This window comes from Rhamphochromis sp. 'chilingali', assembly GCF_963969265.1.
Source record: "Rhamphochromis sp. 'chilingali' genome assembly, chromosome: 9".
In the NCBI taxonomy this organism is placed as follows: domain Eukaryota; kingdom Metazoa; phylum Chordata; class Actinopteri; order Cichliformes; family Cichlidae; genus Rhamphochromis; species Rhamphochromis sp. 'chilingali'.
This window is the reverse complement of record NC_137936.1, coordinates 36,076,448-36,093,450: the sequence shown is the minus strand read 5'-3', so window position 1 is coordinate 36,093,450 and position 17,003 is coordinate 36,076,448. Positions and strand designations below refer to the sequence as shown.

Genomic DNA, 17,003 nt, shown 5'->3' with positions numbered 1-17,003 from the left:
TGTGTACATATATCATGTACATATGATATACATACTACATATACATGTGTGTGTGTGTGTGTGTGTTTTAAAATGTGTATTTTTTGAAAAGATATGCATTTCAGAAGAAGTCATTTTAAATATGAATGAATGTTTTGGAAAATGTTTGACTAAAACATGCACAGCTACCAAGGAGGCGTATAATCCCTAAAGTACTTAATCCAGTGGCCTCTCCGGATTGCTGATTTGACTGAAACATACTGATGGTATAACGCCACGTCCTTCTTACTGGTAGTTCAGCGTGCTATGTGAAACATTTTAGACTTATCTGAAACTTATCCAGGTATTAAATAGGAAACCTGAGACGATTTCGAGGCATGCATTTTCCTCTGCTTCAGTGTTTACGACTGTGTGGTGGTGTGTAGAGTATTTCTGACGTCCAGCGAAAGCGTTGACCAGCCAGCTTTCCAGTTGGATCAATAGCTCAATCAATCAGCTGGACTGCTGGTTGCTTTTGTTTGTTCAGCGCAGAACGACTCTCACATGGTTTCTTCCCCTTGTTATGTTTCTGCTTCTCAAGTTTAAGTATTGTTTATTTGCATGAATGAGTAACATCCAGCTCACGCTCCTTCTGTCTCTTTCATTCTCGTTGCTTTCAGTGCACGGGCAAAATGCTGGCTAAATGATGGATGGGAGGGTCAGCAGGGGTTCAGTGAGTGGAGGAAGGATAATTGCCTGCATGGGATTAACTGTGTTTTGTATGGTCTGTGCATGGATGAATGATAAAGACAGCCTCTGTTTGATTTTCTGCAGGAGCTGCTAGTATGTGTCCATTTTTTTAATACACGGAAAAAGGTTATGCCTCTTAATTTTTATTGTACGTTGTATGTTTAAGGCTTATCAGATGTGTGGCTCTGAACATCGAGTGAGCTGGTGATGTTGTTGATGTAGACAAACTCTTACTTCAGGACCACGGTGAGTCTCTCCTGCTCTCTTTCCCTCTCTCTGGCTGTTTCGCATGCATGCACAAATTGTATACTTTCCACTCCTTCAACTCACTTTGACTTGCATGCACACAGAGTCTGAGTTAAAGTGGAAACACTCAAGCAAAGGCAGACAGACAAATGCAGCATTCACTGAGTTTTTCTCCCTCCTCACTTATTTTCATCTATTTTTATTTCGTTCCTAAATTCCTTCATATTTGGTTGTTGATACCGCGTCATAATCCCTGAGCCCTCAGTCCCTGGCACAAACCACTCGTGCCTCTCAACAGCCTTGACAGGGTGCCTGTGTCTGTCTCTGACACCATATGGTCTTCACTGTTTTGTTTGGGCGAATGACGCCAGTGCCCGCTCTGCTGCTATGTGACCTGCAAATAGACACTCTGGTCTTATTTTCTTTTTGTAGATGCTGACGTGAGATCTTAAATATTTTTATTTTGCTATTGGTGAAAAAATTCTGAAATTCTACTGAGATTGTAACCCTTTTTTGGATTATTTCAGTAAATAGCCGATGTGAATAATACACAGTGACGGTAATTAAAATGTTGAGTCATGGAATTATAAAGAATTTGCTGAGATACTTTGTCTCCACTTTGAAAACTGTCTTAGCTATCGCCCTTTGGGAGAGTCATACTGAAATCCAGATTAATACAACCAAGGACTTTAACCCTGCAGTAGCAGCCTAATTTGCACACAGTATAATAAACCATGCAGGCTCTGTTGTAGCAGCGTGTGGATAGTCTAATCTGCTTTTCCTTTACTTTATTTTTTGATGTCTTCTTATCAGTTAGTAATTTCAAAGAGTAAAGACAGGAAAAGGCAAACAGGTGTGCAGAAGCGTCATTAAAGCTCTTCCTGTTTGTGTGTGGAGAAGAGCACATCCTGGACCCTCTATATGATTACTGTTTGTTTTTATCTTCTTTTTTACGCCAAGGGTAAGTTGTAATTTTGGCTTATGTAAATAGCAAATTACACATTACCGAAGCCGTGCAGCAAGATTGTTAAGCCTAAAAACAACTACCACTCTCTGCTTAGTTTTGTGTAACTGCAGTGCAACTCATCAGCACTTGCATGAAACGTAGCAGTTGTTTGGCCGTTAGATTTTACAAACTGTAACTAAAACTCCCAGTGATATGGCAAGTCAGAAAAACAAATGGCAAGATGGAAAGGATATGACCCAAACTGTGGTTGAACCTTGCTGCGTGCATGCTGTTTCCTGTTTGCTTGCTTGCCTCGTGCCTCTGACTTCTGCCTCTGTCCCTCCTGAACTTAGCTGCACTTTTAAATAGTGCAGCTAAGTTTTGGGGGGGTTTTAACTTCAGAGCCACCAAGGTTATGACTCTATTTGTTGTTAGAAAAACTTTTTAGTACACTATCATTTCCTGTAACAAACTCCCAGGTAGAGCAGGGCGATATGGCCAAAAATATTTATCACGATATACATTTGAAAATTTGCGATAACGATATAACTGACGATATAATTGATGCGAGACAAAATACTCCACAACATTACTAGCGCAAAAAGACAACCTTCCATTAATTTTCACTTAAACAAGAAGCTGGTTTTTATCTACATTAAAGCTTTATAAAAATGTAACAGTGCAAATGCAAATTCCTTGCTGAAAGTTTAACCAAAAGGCATTTCCAGTAGAAATGGGCTGACATATCCAGGGCATAACCATATATAATATCCACTGAAGTTAAAAAGAGGTGCTTTGCAACATTAAACTGCAGTGTGCAGTACGTATTTTTCGGACCATAAGGTGCACGGGATTATAAGGCACATTAAGCGAAAAAAAGCAGTCAGATAAATCAAACTTTATTAAACTCATTCTTCTTGCTTCCTCCACTTCTGTACCATTGATTCATTAATGTTGAATTCTCTGGCAGCTGCTCTATTCCCATGTTGTTGCAGTATATTAATGACTAACCTTCTATTGTGGATGGATTATCTCAGTTGTTCTCCTGACTGACGTTTGGTCCGTTTACAGCATCCTGCCATGCGATTGCATTTGTCTCTAACCATGAGGAACCTTCACGTTAACTTTTATAAGTGGAAAAGTGTTAGTGTTCATCCTCCAGCTTCACTGTTTATGTTATGCTAACATAGCTGTGTCGCTAGCGATCACGTAGCACATCATTATATACCAGCTAGCCCAACTTCAGTAACCCTACAAACGTCACTGCTGTTTAGTTTCCTGCCTTCATTTATGTTGGAAGTGATAGCAGAGCTGTACGTTTGAATTTTTTCAGAAATCTCTCAGTCAGAACATGCTATATCATGCTTAGGTAACTAGCGAAACTAGCGAGCTAACTTCCGCTAGCTTCCTGCTAACTTCTAACTCCGTTAAATGTAATAAATTTTGTTTTCATGGATGCCTGGAAGTTAAACTGAATTGTTACACCTGGTAAAGCAGCAATGCTGATCGTTTTATTAAAGATGAAAGAATTTAGACAGTTTTTAACTCTCAGTGATGCTGCAGTGTTTGTTTGACCTGAAGTATACGGAGTTTAGGACCCAGATTACTCCCAGATTTAAGAGCATCTTAGTCCGACAAATACGAGAATAACAACGGCCGCTTGCATGTTCTGCAAAAAAATGTGCTTTGTTGTGTATCTGACGGACAAACACCAAACCAGTTCCACATCACTGAAGTTGCACCATTTTTACAAACCAATTCTGGTTCATCTGTTTCACTCAACAATCAGCCATGTGCGTATGAACACAAAGGCACTGCGCATGCGCGTTTTACTCATATTCTATCGCGATATTTCATTTTCCTATCGTTGCCTAACATTATACCGGTATTACCGTGAACGGTATAATATGGCCCAGCCCTACTCCCAGGTGTATTTTTAGATGAAATTACTGCATTACCAGTCAGAATACATTCTAGCATCAGTGTTTGCTTTTTCTAGCAAAGACGTCTATGAACACCAGACAATTAAAAAAGATTTATAAACGCAGTCATATTTCTAAATATTTCTCCACTGCCCACTTTATTAGGTACATATGTACCTAATAAAGTATCAGGTTGGATCCCCTTTTGTCCTTAAAACTGTCTTACTTGTGGCACAGATTCAACAAGGTGCAAACATTCCTCTGAGATCTTGGTCCATATCAATGCGATAGCATCACACAGTTGCTGCAGATTTGTCATCAAAATTACTCAGGTAGACTGTGGTGTTTAAACAATGACTGGTTGGTATTAGGGGCCCCAATATCCCCCACACTATCACACTACCACCAACAGCCTAAACCACTGGTACAATCAGGAAAGCCAACATGATTTGTAGCCTCAGTTTCCTCTTGTTAACCTACATCCAGTGTGGTCTTCTGCTGCTGTATCCCATCTGCTTCTAACTTCAATATTTTGTGTATTCTGAAAGATCTCTTCTACATACTTTGGTTGCAGTCAGCAGGTGTTTGAGCTATTGTTGCCTTCTTATATGCTTAAAGCAGTCTGGACATCCTCCGTTGGCATCAACAAAGTATTGTCACCTAGAGAACTGTAGCTCACTGGGTATTTTCTATTTTCCTAACCATTTTCTGTAAACACTAGAGATGGTCTCAATAAATCAGCAGTTTCTGAAACACTCGGATCAGCCCATCTTCCACGCTCAAAGTCCTTTAAATCACTTCCTGATCCTCCGTCATCCTCATTTAAAATTTAAGGAGGTCATCTTTACCATGTGTGTATGCTTAAATGCATTTTGCTGCCATGTTATTGGCTTATCATATATTTCAGTTGAACAGGCGTACCTAAAGAAGTGGTCGGTGAGTGAATATTAACAACAGCTATGATTTATTTTTCAGCTTGTGTATACAGTAAAACTCTATTTTTCAGCAATTCTCATCTCTTGTATTGCACTTTTCATAAAATGCTTCATATAGTAAAAGAATATTAATTTGAAGGCGTGCAAAATAGTTTTATGTGATAATCAATGCGTAATAGCTACTTCGCAATTTAAATTGCTTCCCATTTTTCTAATGTGCAAAAGGGACGTTAGCCGATGTCTCTTTAGTTATTCTATTCATAACGTGGTATGGCTTTTATTCAGATTCATTACATTTTGATGAAATGCTCCTGTGTGCCTTCCAGTGCACTTCCTGCTAGTGTTAGCCAGACTGTCTTCCAGGCAGGCAGTTCTTCCACCCATATGCTGTTACAGACGGGTTTTACTGCAATTCTCTATAGCCGTGGGGGGTTACATATTCTTTCCCGTGCTTTAATAACAGTCGGATTATCAAGGTTCAGCCAGCTATCCCTGGCCACCCTCACATCAGCTCACAGCTCTGTTAAGCTTCTTCCATTCCTCTACTACTCTGGTTTTATTATTTTCTCACCTAGCTCTAACAATGTGGTCTTGTTGTATCATTTGGCTTATCCCCAGCTTCCAGACCTTTTCCTTTCTCTTGTCTTGTCCAGCATCCCTGGACTCTCCCATCCTCAGTGACGTGAGGTACAGCAGGTCTGACTGTTGCTACGTAGCTCGGGATGTTCCCCTTCTGTTCATGCTCGTGTGTTTGCAGATTTGCTTGTAGGGATGGTGGGTGTATTTACTGTCAGTGTGTGAGGCTGTATTTCTATGTGTCTGGCAGAAAGTTAGATGTTCTCTTATGTAAGCGGGTCTTGGCTGCATAAAGCAAGGGTTTAGCTTAGGGATGCTGGCTCAGGTGGAGAGATGGAGACAGATGCTATTTTAGGTATACTGCGCTCCTTACATCTTCCATACGCATGAGCTATTCACTCACATGGGTCTCTTCTAACAGGATGAAAGGACAATAGAAAAGTGGTGCACTGTGGTTGTGTACAAATATCAGCACTTCATCCTCCTGCTTGTCTACTAAATATAGCAAAATAGGAAGTGGGAAAGAAAAGTTTATTTTATTCATTTGTGAATGTTATTGCAGTGATCCATGCCGTCACTGAGCTATTTTTGTGCAGTTGGTGGATTATTAAAAGCCAGTTGTTAGTAAATAAAAAAAATGCAATAAATGCCTAAAGATCAAAATAAAGTCTTGCTTAATGTAAGGACCAATGCAAATTCCAAAATGTAAAAATATAAATTTTACATTGATGCAAAACAGAAAAGACAATTGGATGAGATGACTTGAAAGAGAAATTTCACAAAGAGAAAAACCCTGCCAACTCTAAAATAGAGATATTTTTTATAGCTTGGTGATTTTCAACAGCTTAATGCAGACTTCCATTTTTAGCTCTGAAAGGATTCAGATTCGCTCTCTTTGAACCTGCACAGCACCAGGTGACATTTCTACATTGTTCTCTCACAGCTGTGGTAATCTCTCCCTCTCTCTCACACTGTGTTTGTCTGTCCATGTGCCTGTTTCAGAGCATGGCAAAGTCCTGGCTCCTGTCTTGCCTACCCTGCACTGTCCCAACTCAAATCACAGATCAGCATACTTCCAGCAAAGCTTGCTGAACAGGACTGTGGGAAAGCCATGCTCTCTGGTTCTTGGCGGCGCTCTTTTGGTCATCAGCAGCCTGCTGCAGGATCTGTAGTGAACAGCAGGGGGATGACGGTGTGTGGAGTCCCCAGTGGTACAGTGGTCCTCGAGGCCCAGTATGACTACAGCTACCGTGGAGCAGACGGACGGCAGGTTTGCATACGGGAAGGTGAACGCTTCATTCTCCTGAAGAAGACGAACGCTGATTGGTGGCAGGTGAGAATTTTTTTTTTCATTTTCTCTGTCTTTTGCGTCAGTGGACTCATAAATGTCATGAAAACAAAAACATGTATAAATAGAGCAACATACTGTAGGTTTCTGAGAAGGATAAATTCATATTTTACTAGAAGCCTTAGAAGATGTTGCAGGGCTAAAAAAGGATGTCAACACATAAGTGACAAAGACTTCCTTCCTTTACAGTAGAAAGAAACATGTTTACAGCCCGATACAGAAACAGATTGGGTCTCTCACTTATATGGTCCTATAGAACACATTTGCATGAGGTTATTTTGTTACAACTCATTCTTTCAAACTTTAGTAAGCCTTAACATTAGGGTGTCTTGATGCATACTCAATCATCCAGGTAGGTAAATCCCAAAAGGTTGATTCTGTTCATCTGGATGTAGCATTTTCAGTGGGAGAAACGTTTCGTCACTCATCCAGGTGACTTCTTCAGTCTCAGCTGACTGCAGGTTTCCCCAAGCCTGTAAAGATTAAACATATTTAGCATTAATTAGCATACATGTCTGTCTCTAGTGATGCACCTTAACCATGAACTGATGCATACACTTTAATGGAAAAGTGTGTGATAGACGCGCTGGACCACTGTGTGGATATCATGCATTGGCTGCCTTAAATGTGAAACGGACACGCATGCTTACGTTACAGTACCATCAGGGAGAGATTATATATTTAAATCCAACAAGTCGCTCGTGACCAAGGTGGGTATGAAGGACATTCCAGGCTCCTTTTATGCTAGAAACGATTAAACTAGATGTCTGATAAAATATGACATCCACACAGTGGACCAGTTTTTCAGTTACACTCTTTGCTGTGATATCCTGTGATATCGGATTGAATGACAACACTCTAGCCAATGTTGAAACTTTAGAAACCAGTGGGGGGCATCATAGTCCTATGTCCATCTTTCATATACATAAAAATAATATTTTTACAGTAAAAACAAATTTTAATGAGTAACTTTACATTGTGGGCACCGTGTATCTAGAACTGCCTCAAAATAAACTGCCTGTAGGTTAAATTCAATCCTGACTTCTGTCCAAATTGTGAAATTTGTTTAGTTTAAGAAATAGCAACAATGGCAGGCCTGTCCTATATTGTACAACTACAATAGATTTACATGTAAAACGTTGCACCACAGTCTAGCGACTTTTCTCCTTTTAGCTATTTTGTGCCTGTATGTCTCCTTTCTCCTCCATCTTCCTGTCTGTGACCTAGAAATCAGTCTTGGTATGCCGTGTTGAAGGATGTCTCTGTTCGTAAAATGAACCCAGAAGCGTGAGGGCCGAGGAGAAAGGAGGCCTGCCAGAGGAGCTATGGCGGAGGATACAACTTTAGTGTTTTTACCTTTTGTGCATAAAAAGATACAGTTGATGATGGGCTACAAAATACGGCTCATTTGTATTCACGCTTTAGTTATTTAAGGTGCTTAACTCCAAGATCAAAGTTGTGTCCGTGTGTGTGTTTCTTAAAAAAGGTATGCTTTGTCACATTGGGTTACATTGTGAATTTAAAAGTAGCTCTAAATATTTAAATGGTCATCTGTTGCATAAAATACAGCAGTAGACTGGAACACAACAGTGAGCCGACGATGAATGAACGATGTACACATGTATTTAACTGACACCACGATGACTTCAAAGCACGGATGAAAACGCACACTCAACACAGAAAAGCCCCAGCCGGCCACATGATTCAAACCGAGAACCTCTTCTCTATGAGGCAAGAGTACTCACAACTGTAACGCACATCCGGTCACATCAAAGGAAAAAATACTGCACACTGGCTATTCAGATGTAACTCTTACACTGGAAAAACTACTCAGTTATTGTTCACTTTAGCCACTGAGCTCATTAAATGATGTGGGCTGAGAAAAAGGATGTTATTTTTTTAAAAAGGAAGTTGCGGGTATACTCGTTGCATGTGCTTGATGTCAAAATGAGCTGTATCATTAAACATTTCCGCAACCCCTTCAGCCTTCAGCTGTTTGTTGCCGCTTGGTTGGACTGAAAGCATTTATGTAGCAGAAAAGAGAGAAAGCCTTTGGAATTCTGTTTGTTCTCTGACAGGTGCGGAGGATCGGGGCAGCCAGTAAAGCAAAGCCGCTGTATGTTCCTGCCACGTATGTGACCGAGGTACCTATCGCGCCCATGCCCTCCCCTCAGCGGCTGACTGCAACTGCCTCACTGAACACCAACTTTAGGATACTGCCGCGAGTGTCACTGTCTCCCAGCGCAACCGGAGCTACAAATAATGAACAGCGCCAAGGTAAAGTGCAAGTTAAAGTATGTCAGAGGCAGTTACTAAAATTACCTGTGGTTGAGGCTTTTTAGTTACAAAGCTGGCTGTGTCGCTTTTGCACTTACAGACAAATAAGTTTAGAACAAATGTGGAAGTATTCGTTTTTTTCATCTTCTCCTGCAGTGAACAAACTCCTCTATCACTCCATGGAAAACCTCAACTCCAACAGTGTCTTCCAAGGTCTGAAAAACAACACCAGCGTGGATAGAGGTCACTTCCCAACTTTGCCCCTTTCTGGATTCACCTTTGCTTCCAACTCACCCACCTCCTCATCAGGCCACCTTATGGTCCCTGGGTCTCAAGCTACTTCCACAGCAGAAACAGCACCTACAAATTCCAGGGTAGTTCCCACAATCACCCGGAGCCAGAGCTCAAACAACCTGCCTGAAAACCTGATGGAGAATCCGTATGATGAGGTGGGCGGTGGCTTCAGCAGTCGCACAAACCACAGGATTCCCAAGAAGTCTTGTAGCCAATGGGACGTAGCAGGAGCTTCAGGCAAGAACAACCATCTGCAGGTAGGTCGAGTCAAAAAACCCAACAAAAAAGAAAAGGCGAAGACTTTTGCAGCACTGTATTTGCGACTAGTTTGTCTGCTATGATTTCTGTTGTGCTGTATTTTAGGAAGCTCTTTGAAAAATTCACTTTTTTTACACTTAGTGACAGTTTCATAAATCCTGGCAGCAAAGATGGTAATATCAATAATATAGACAGGGGTGCACATAAGTGGTCCGCAGGTGTGCATTCGCTGTCAAAATAAAAGACGCGCACCAGATAAGAAGTTGCAACGCGCATTTGCGTACATAAGATTTTCTGGAGGAGGACAAAAGTTTTTTGAACTCTTAAAGATGTCGAAGAAGCAAGCTCCTTTAAGCAATTACTTTGGTGTTCCTCCACCTCCAAAGAAATGTCAGAAGGAGTCCGAACCACAAAAGAAGCTCGTATTCTCAGAAAAGTGGTTGCAGGAGGTGAGCTGGCTTCAAACAAATGATGAACACACAGAGATGTGGTGCAGAATGTGCCATGAAAATCCCACTCTAGCGGACAAAAACAGTGCTTTTTATATGGACGCAAACGCGCGTTGCAACGTCTTATCTGGTGCGCGTCTTTTATTTTGACAGCGAATGCGCACCTGCGGCCCACCTGAATATAGATGTAAACATTAGTTTTTTGCTCTTGTGGTGTTGAAAGGAAATGATTTTTTCTCTCATCTTTCTGTCACCAAGTTTGACTGTATTAGTATATATTAGTAGTTTTTGGCCTTTGCTGTAGTTTTGTTTAGATTTATTTGACTGGGGGTTTTTAGACACTGTGAGAGTGATACACAGTGGACAAGCACAGGAAAGCAAAGATCACAACCCTGTAATGATATCATAGGTCAGCGGTCCCCAACCTTTTTTGCGCCACAGACCGGTTTATGCCCGACAATATTTTCACGGACCGGCCTTTAAGGTGTCGCGGATAAATACAACAAAATAAAACCAGTACCGGTACCGAAAAAATGAAGATTTATTCATAACACACGTGAAAAGACCCAGGAAAACTGAGTTAACGATAAAAACGATAACAAAATAACCCTGAAAACCATACATTTCACACCTGAGCCTCAACTCTCTTGGCCCGGTACCAAATGACTCACGGACCGGTACCGGTCCGAGGCCCGGGGTCATAGGTGACATTTGGTACTCATCTACTCAGACTTCTGAACCTCTACTCAAGTTTTTTTTTAAATGATGAATGCTTGTTTAAAAAAAATCACGTATTTAACTTTGACAGACATTTAATTTCCACAGCACTGTACGTTTCTGAAAAGCAGTCCACATGACGTTTGTATAAGTTTGCCAAAAAGAAGGTCGAGGCAACAAAACGGATAAATCAAGCACTCTGTCAGCAAACAGTTAAACTTAAAGGCAGCAGTTCTTTAAATCTGATAGCCCACAGCTAGCTGTTGGACAGTTGTCACTTATCATCCTCATACTTCTGGATTAAACAGTGAAGGTAAATGATGGAAAATGACATGCAACTCAGATTGAATGAAGTGATGTAATTTTAAACTCCTGTCATTGGCAAAGTCTTTAATCTCATGCAAAGGTCATATCTCCGTTTAATTGGTGATTCTAAATGGGTCATAGGTAAATGTGCGCGCGACTGGTTTTCTGTCTGTCTTGGCCCTGCAACAGGCTGCCAACCTGTCTAGGGTGTACCCTACCTATCCCTGGGATAGGATCCAGCTATTGCTGTGACTAATCAAGTAAAATTGGAATAAATCAAACACAACAATATAAAAGATTAAAAGACAAATTGTAAGATTTATAGCTGCGTCTGCTACATTCTTTCCATCAATGTTAAAGACAGCTGGATAAAGTGTAGCAAAGGACAGCATCGGCACCTTTAACTTTGACCCCGTGTATGGGGTAATTACTGATGTCTGTACTATACTGTTGGAATTTTTTTCATTTAGCTGAATTCATCTGATAAAATATATGATTTCAATATTAGTAGAAGCAAACAACTACAGGAATACCACAGGACGATAAAAATAGAAAAATCCTAATGCGTCTTTTTTGAATCCCACATAATGATTAAGATCAGCTGCGGCAACAGTGGCTAGTTTTTATTTATATTAGTGTTTGACCCTAATAATCCTCCTAGAGCAGCAATCAAGTTGTGGTGACGCCAGAGCTTCCCAGTGTTACATCAGAAGGTATTACACAAGGCCTTGTTGGTGAGACAAATACTCAAGGTTATTCTTCTGCAAGTGGGAAACTCCCACAGCTTAGCATCCCAACTGTCTGTCCAAATAGACTTTTCCTCCGACGAACCGTGCTTCCACAAGACACTTGTAACTGTGGGTACATGTGATCTCAGTGGAAATGACAGTCCTCCCTTTTTTGTTTTTTATCTCCAATCTCTCTTCCAGCCAGTCTGTCTCCGTGTCTATTCCTCTCACTCTCTGAGGACCATGTTCTTTCGAGCCTTTAATACCAGTAAGCAGGATTATTGCAGCCACATTCAGGTCATAACTCCCTGTTTATCAACCAGAAAACACTCTCTAACCACACATTCCTGCCAGGCCTCCTTGTAAGTGCTGCCACAGTGATGATGAATTTCAGCTTAATTTATCTTTTTGTCCTGCAGGGGCGAGAAATCTATTTAAACAGTATTTTTATGGTAATTTGTTTGAGGCATTAGATATTGCTTCATTACAAACCACAAGATAATTACTGTGATTGATTGTTGTACATGGTGTTCAAAAGCAATTGGCATTGATATGGTGCCATAATGCTTTCCACATGTATGTAGGCTTTCCAGAGAATTGTGGAATGTGCCTGCAAGCCTTTGAAGTGATGCTGACTCATAAGCTGAAACTCACTGTCACATTTAGCCTATATGTGTTCCATGGTGTTATGGTCAGGGCTCAGCAGAGGTCATTTGCATACGTGGAGAAGCAGTGGGTCAGCAGAGGCAACAATAAGAGATTTCGTATGATGCTACACGCTGGAAAAAATAATGCACATGAGATAAAATAAGATCAAAACTCTGTTATGAGATTGTTCGTCAAATACAACTTACCACATGCAATCATGTGGAAAAGAGCGTTTTCACACCACTCTATGCAGTCCCATGAAAAACTAAGTACGCCCTTTTTCCTTCTATAGGAAATAACAGGGCAAGTAGGAGCCAACTGCTGCTAACCAAATACACTTGATCAGCAAGTGTGAACACCCCTATAAAAAGCAGAACTTCATGGCAATATAATTACAAAACGACTGAAAAATATGGGCGTCTGCAGAAAGGAACATGTTAGCGCAGCTTTGCTTTGCAAACTTGCATCTGATAACCCTACAAGGTTTCTGCATCAGTATACTTTGGAGTGGTGGCCATAATGCACAGTACCACATTTGGTAAAAACTAAAAGCAGCATATCAGCACCAACACTTTATAGCAGGTGTCAAGCATGGCGGTGGAGAGGTGATGATTTGGGTTTATTCTGCAGACACAGGATCTTGCAGTTACTAAGCTGAAGATGAACTCATCTGTTTACCAAAATATGCTCGAGTCAAACGTGAGGCCCTCTGTCTGACAGCTAAAATGTGGCTGAAATTGGCTCAGGCAATAGGAAGATGATTTCCAAACACACCAGCAAATCTACAACAACACCGAAAAGGAAAAGGAGCAATAGTCTGAACACCACATACAGTCATGCACAGCTGCATCATCCACTGTCTAGACTTTTGTACCCACAGAAACTCGACCGTTCAAGCAAAGCGCGGGTGCACAAATTATACCACGTTCCTACATTTAACTGCATTCATAAATTCACATCTGCAACAATTTCCTTCCCGAAACTTTTCCCAGCCGCAGAAACGAACCATCAAAATTTAAATGTTACACAAATTAGTTGCTGCACCAAGCACATTTTTACAACACGTCAGTCCTTATATATTTAGTACAAGTGCTTACTTCTCTTTCATGGTTATGTTATTTTGTGATAGCGTCATAGCGAGCGACCAACTCTTAATATTTGTCCACTGAGTATAACTAGAGATGATGATGAGGAGGTGGTGTAAAATAAAGAGAAAGAGAGAAAGAAATGATGCACAACAGTGTCTTATGTTCAAACAGCTCAACAATATACACTACAGGTGATGTCACTGGTGTGACAGTTTCACTTTAATAGATAAAAACAATGGTTGCAAAACATATTTATGATTAATAACACTGATAACGGCTCTTTTGGGGTAGGGATAGCTCAGTAGGTAGAGTGGTTGCCCCATGATCCACTGAATCCACCGAACTGATCTTGAGGTACCCCTGAGCGAGGTACCGTCCCTCCACACTGTTCCCCAGGCGCCCAATGGCTGCCCACTGCTTCACTGAGTGAATGGGTTAAATGCAGAGAGGAATTTCCCCACGGGGATCAATAAAGTATACTTTCTTTCTTTTGTGCAGTTTATAAATCAAGCAAGTAGGAGACACGAGAGAGAAATCAATTAGGTCTGATATAATTACTTTTCATTTTAAGGCAAAACAAAATGTCAAAAAGTGTTTTGGGAATATGGGATTGGATTCATGTTGTCTTTATTCTTGATTTTCTTGTTTGAGAATTCATTTACTTGCTGAATACATTTAATGTGCATGTTCAGGCTTCTGCTACAGCACAGGATCACAGTAGTAAAACATGGCTCTGTTTGACTTTGTTAAGAAAGATGTTTTGCTATATCTGCTGAGGTAGACAGAAGTAAGCAGTGGGACAGGAAGCTTCGGGTGACACAAAGGCTCACTACTGCCCCCTGGAGTAAACTACCATCACGTTGCCCATCACACACACCATGCTCCTTCAGTTAATAACTGAAAGGCAGTGTTACGTAACAGGGATCAACCAGCTTGTAAGTCAATCAGTTTCTGAATTATGCTTCAGCTATATTTGATACAAAAATGATCTTTAGTGCTTCAAATTCATTTAAGTGGATTTATAGATCTCCTTCTCTTGTAACTGCTTCTTTAGTGCTCTCTGCCAGGGTGAGTGCAGATTATTACAATGGCAGGTTATTCTGTAATAAGAGGATTAATTTTTTTCTGTTTATTGCTTTATATGGGATTTCAGTCTCTTCTTGTCTCTTCTGTATGGGATTTCTGACTGCCTTTGTTGAAGCCACAACAATCTGCTGTTAGTCGTTTCCAGTCTGTGCACTTATTTTTTATTCATACGCCATAGTTGAGTTGTTGAGTAAGAATACTTGAGTAACAATTTGGAGTAAAATGCAGACATTTTAGGCATTAAAAGTTAAATAAGGATGCCTCCAAAAGTCAGTTAACTTCATACTAGTCATGGTAAAAAGAAAGCATACCCTCTTTCATTTCTTTAAGTTCTTTTAAAGGTTTACATACGAAGACATCATGAAAAAAAAAAGTTTTTACCAGGTCTTAAAATGAGGTAAATGAAGCCTGAGATGATCAACAACATATGACGTATTGTGCTATGTCATGATTTATAACTAACCCAAAATACAGAAGAAGTGTGTGGGGAAAAAAAAAACATGACTCAGTTGCTTGTGGAACCACTTTTAGCAGCAGTAAGTTGAAGTAGTTGTTTTCTGTATGACTTTATCAGTGTCTCACATGATTTGGAGGAATTTCAGCCGTCGCTTCTTTAGGGCATCGCTTCAGTTTGTTGAGGTTTGTGGGCATTCGTTTTTGCACAGCTCTCTTAAGGTCTCACCACAGCATTTTAATCAGGTTGCGCTCTTGACTTTGACATTCTGACATTCTGTTATAATTTGCTGGTGAGCTTGGGGTCATCATCCTGTTGACCCAGTCTCAGTGAACATTTAGTTGTTGGACAGATGGCCTCACGTTTGACTCAAGCATGCTTTGGTATTCAGAAGCTTTCATGTCATCTCAGTGACTGCAAGGTGTGAAGGTCCTGTGACTTGAAAACAAGACCAAATGACCACGCCTCCACTACTGTGCTGACAGCTGGTATGAGGTGTTTGATTTTTTCTACATGTGGCACTTATGTGCATTATGACCAGACATCTCCAATTTTTGTTTTGTCTGTTCGAAGGACATTGTTGCAGAGGCTTGTGGTTTTATCGGCCGTCACTGAGGCTTGTAGAGTGTGGAGCTTTGGGGACAATTTGCTGGGACGTGCACCAAGATTGTAGCATTGTTTTAACACTCACCAGAATGCTCCAGACCTTCTTGCCGATGACCACTTAATCAAGTGTGTCTGATTAGCACCACCTATCTGCGACTTATCCTCTTAATTCCTATGAAAATGGGAAGGGTGTGCACACTACTTCTGCATTTTAGTTTAGCTTTTGTTAAAAGAATAATCCCACTCTAATATGTCAGGTTTTGTATTACATCTGAGGTTGTATTTAGAAAATTTTTGAATATTTTTTGTCACGATATGTAAAACCTGAGAATTTACCATTTTACCTTTAATGTATGGAATTAATGTTAAATGGTAAAGACTTGTGTAGAAAAACAAGAGTAAACAGTGATTGTATGAATGGGTGAATGAGGCAAGTTGTATAAAGTACTTTGAGTGCTCAGGGTAGAAAAGTGCTACATAGGAACCGTTTACATTACATTCTATTTTTTTCTTACTATTTTATTTTCCGTTTGATTAATTTATTTAGTTCATGTTTTTATTAATTTGCATTTTAAATCTTTGCATATTAATCTTTAATTTCATTAGCAGATTTTGGCAGTTTCTGTCTTACATAAAGCATCCTGTGCGATGTGGTACTTGTATATGATCCTCCTGCCAGATAAACTCAACTACTGTACACAATATGTCTGTGAAGGTTGTGTTTTGGTTTGAGGCAGAGTTCCTCAAGTTCCTTCATAATGCAATATTTATTCCTTCCTGAGCAACTTTTACATTTAAATTTCACATTTTTCCTTCTTATACACTTTTCACTTTGGCTCTCTTTCTCTACTTCCTTCCCTCTTATCTTTTCTCCTTTCCCTTGTTATTATTTATACATAAAAGGTTCCAACAGAGTCTTATCTCTCCCAGCTGTCCTGGCAGGACTCTCCACTTTATACTGAAAAGCAGACAGAGAAGCGTCAGTCACAGCCAGAGCCACCTAGCCCCGCTCCAGGTGAGCAGCCTCTTCAGATCTTGGGCCTATGGGAGCAGTACTGTGACGCGACCACAGGCAGATGGTACTATGTCAACAGCATTACCAAAGAAAGGTCCTGGAAACCTCCTCGCCGGGCCCGTGGTCAATATACCAACCAGGTAAAATATCCATCTCAACAGGAAATCCTTCAGTGTTCACTCTTCCTCCCTTAATCCAGTTTCCAGAGTTTAATGAAAGTGTCTTCTCATAAGAGAGACCATAGAAGAGGGTCAGGGTGTACAAATGAAAGAGAATGCTCATTTATATGCTCAAATGGTTTGACTGTATCAGCACTAAAAGGGACCTTTTCATTAAAAAAAGGCTTGGTTGTCATTTTTTCTTTTTACGTAGACAGAGCATTGAAGACACGGCGAT

The 17,003-nt window shown here is 40.4% G+C and overlaps 1 protein-coding gene across 5 annotated transcripts in view; it reads left to right on the top strand.

Moving 5' to 3' along the window:
- The window catches only part of arhgap9 (Rho GTPase activating protein 9), a 47,165-nt gene that overhangs the window by 7,426 nt on the left and 22,736 nt on the right, over positions 1-17,003 (top strand). For 2 of the 5 annotated variants that reach the window (XM_080890439.1, XM_080890436.1), the window contains exons 2-5: positions 6,336-6,666; positions 8,760-8,958; positions 9,115-9,509; positions 16,496-16,747. In XM_080890439.1, coding sequence (XP_080746565.1) covers positions 6,445-6,666; positions 8,760-8,958; positions 9,115-9,509; positions 16,496-16,747 — 1,068 coding nt within the window. In that variant the 5' untranslated portion in view covers positions 6,336-6,444. Of the gene's footprint in view, positions 1-874; positions 955-6,335; positions 6,667-8,759; positions 8,959-9,114; positions 9,510-16,495; positions 16,748-17,003 lie in introns of all 5 variants that reach the window. The other 3 variants (XM_080890437.1, XM_080890438.1, XM_080890440.1) reach the window with 3 other exon arrangements.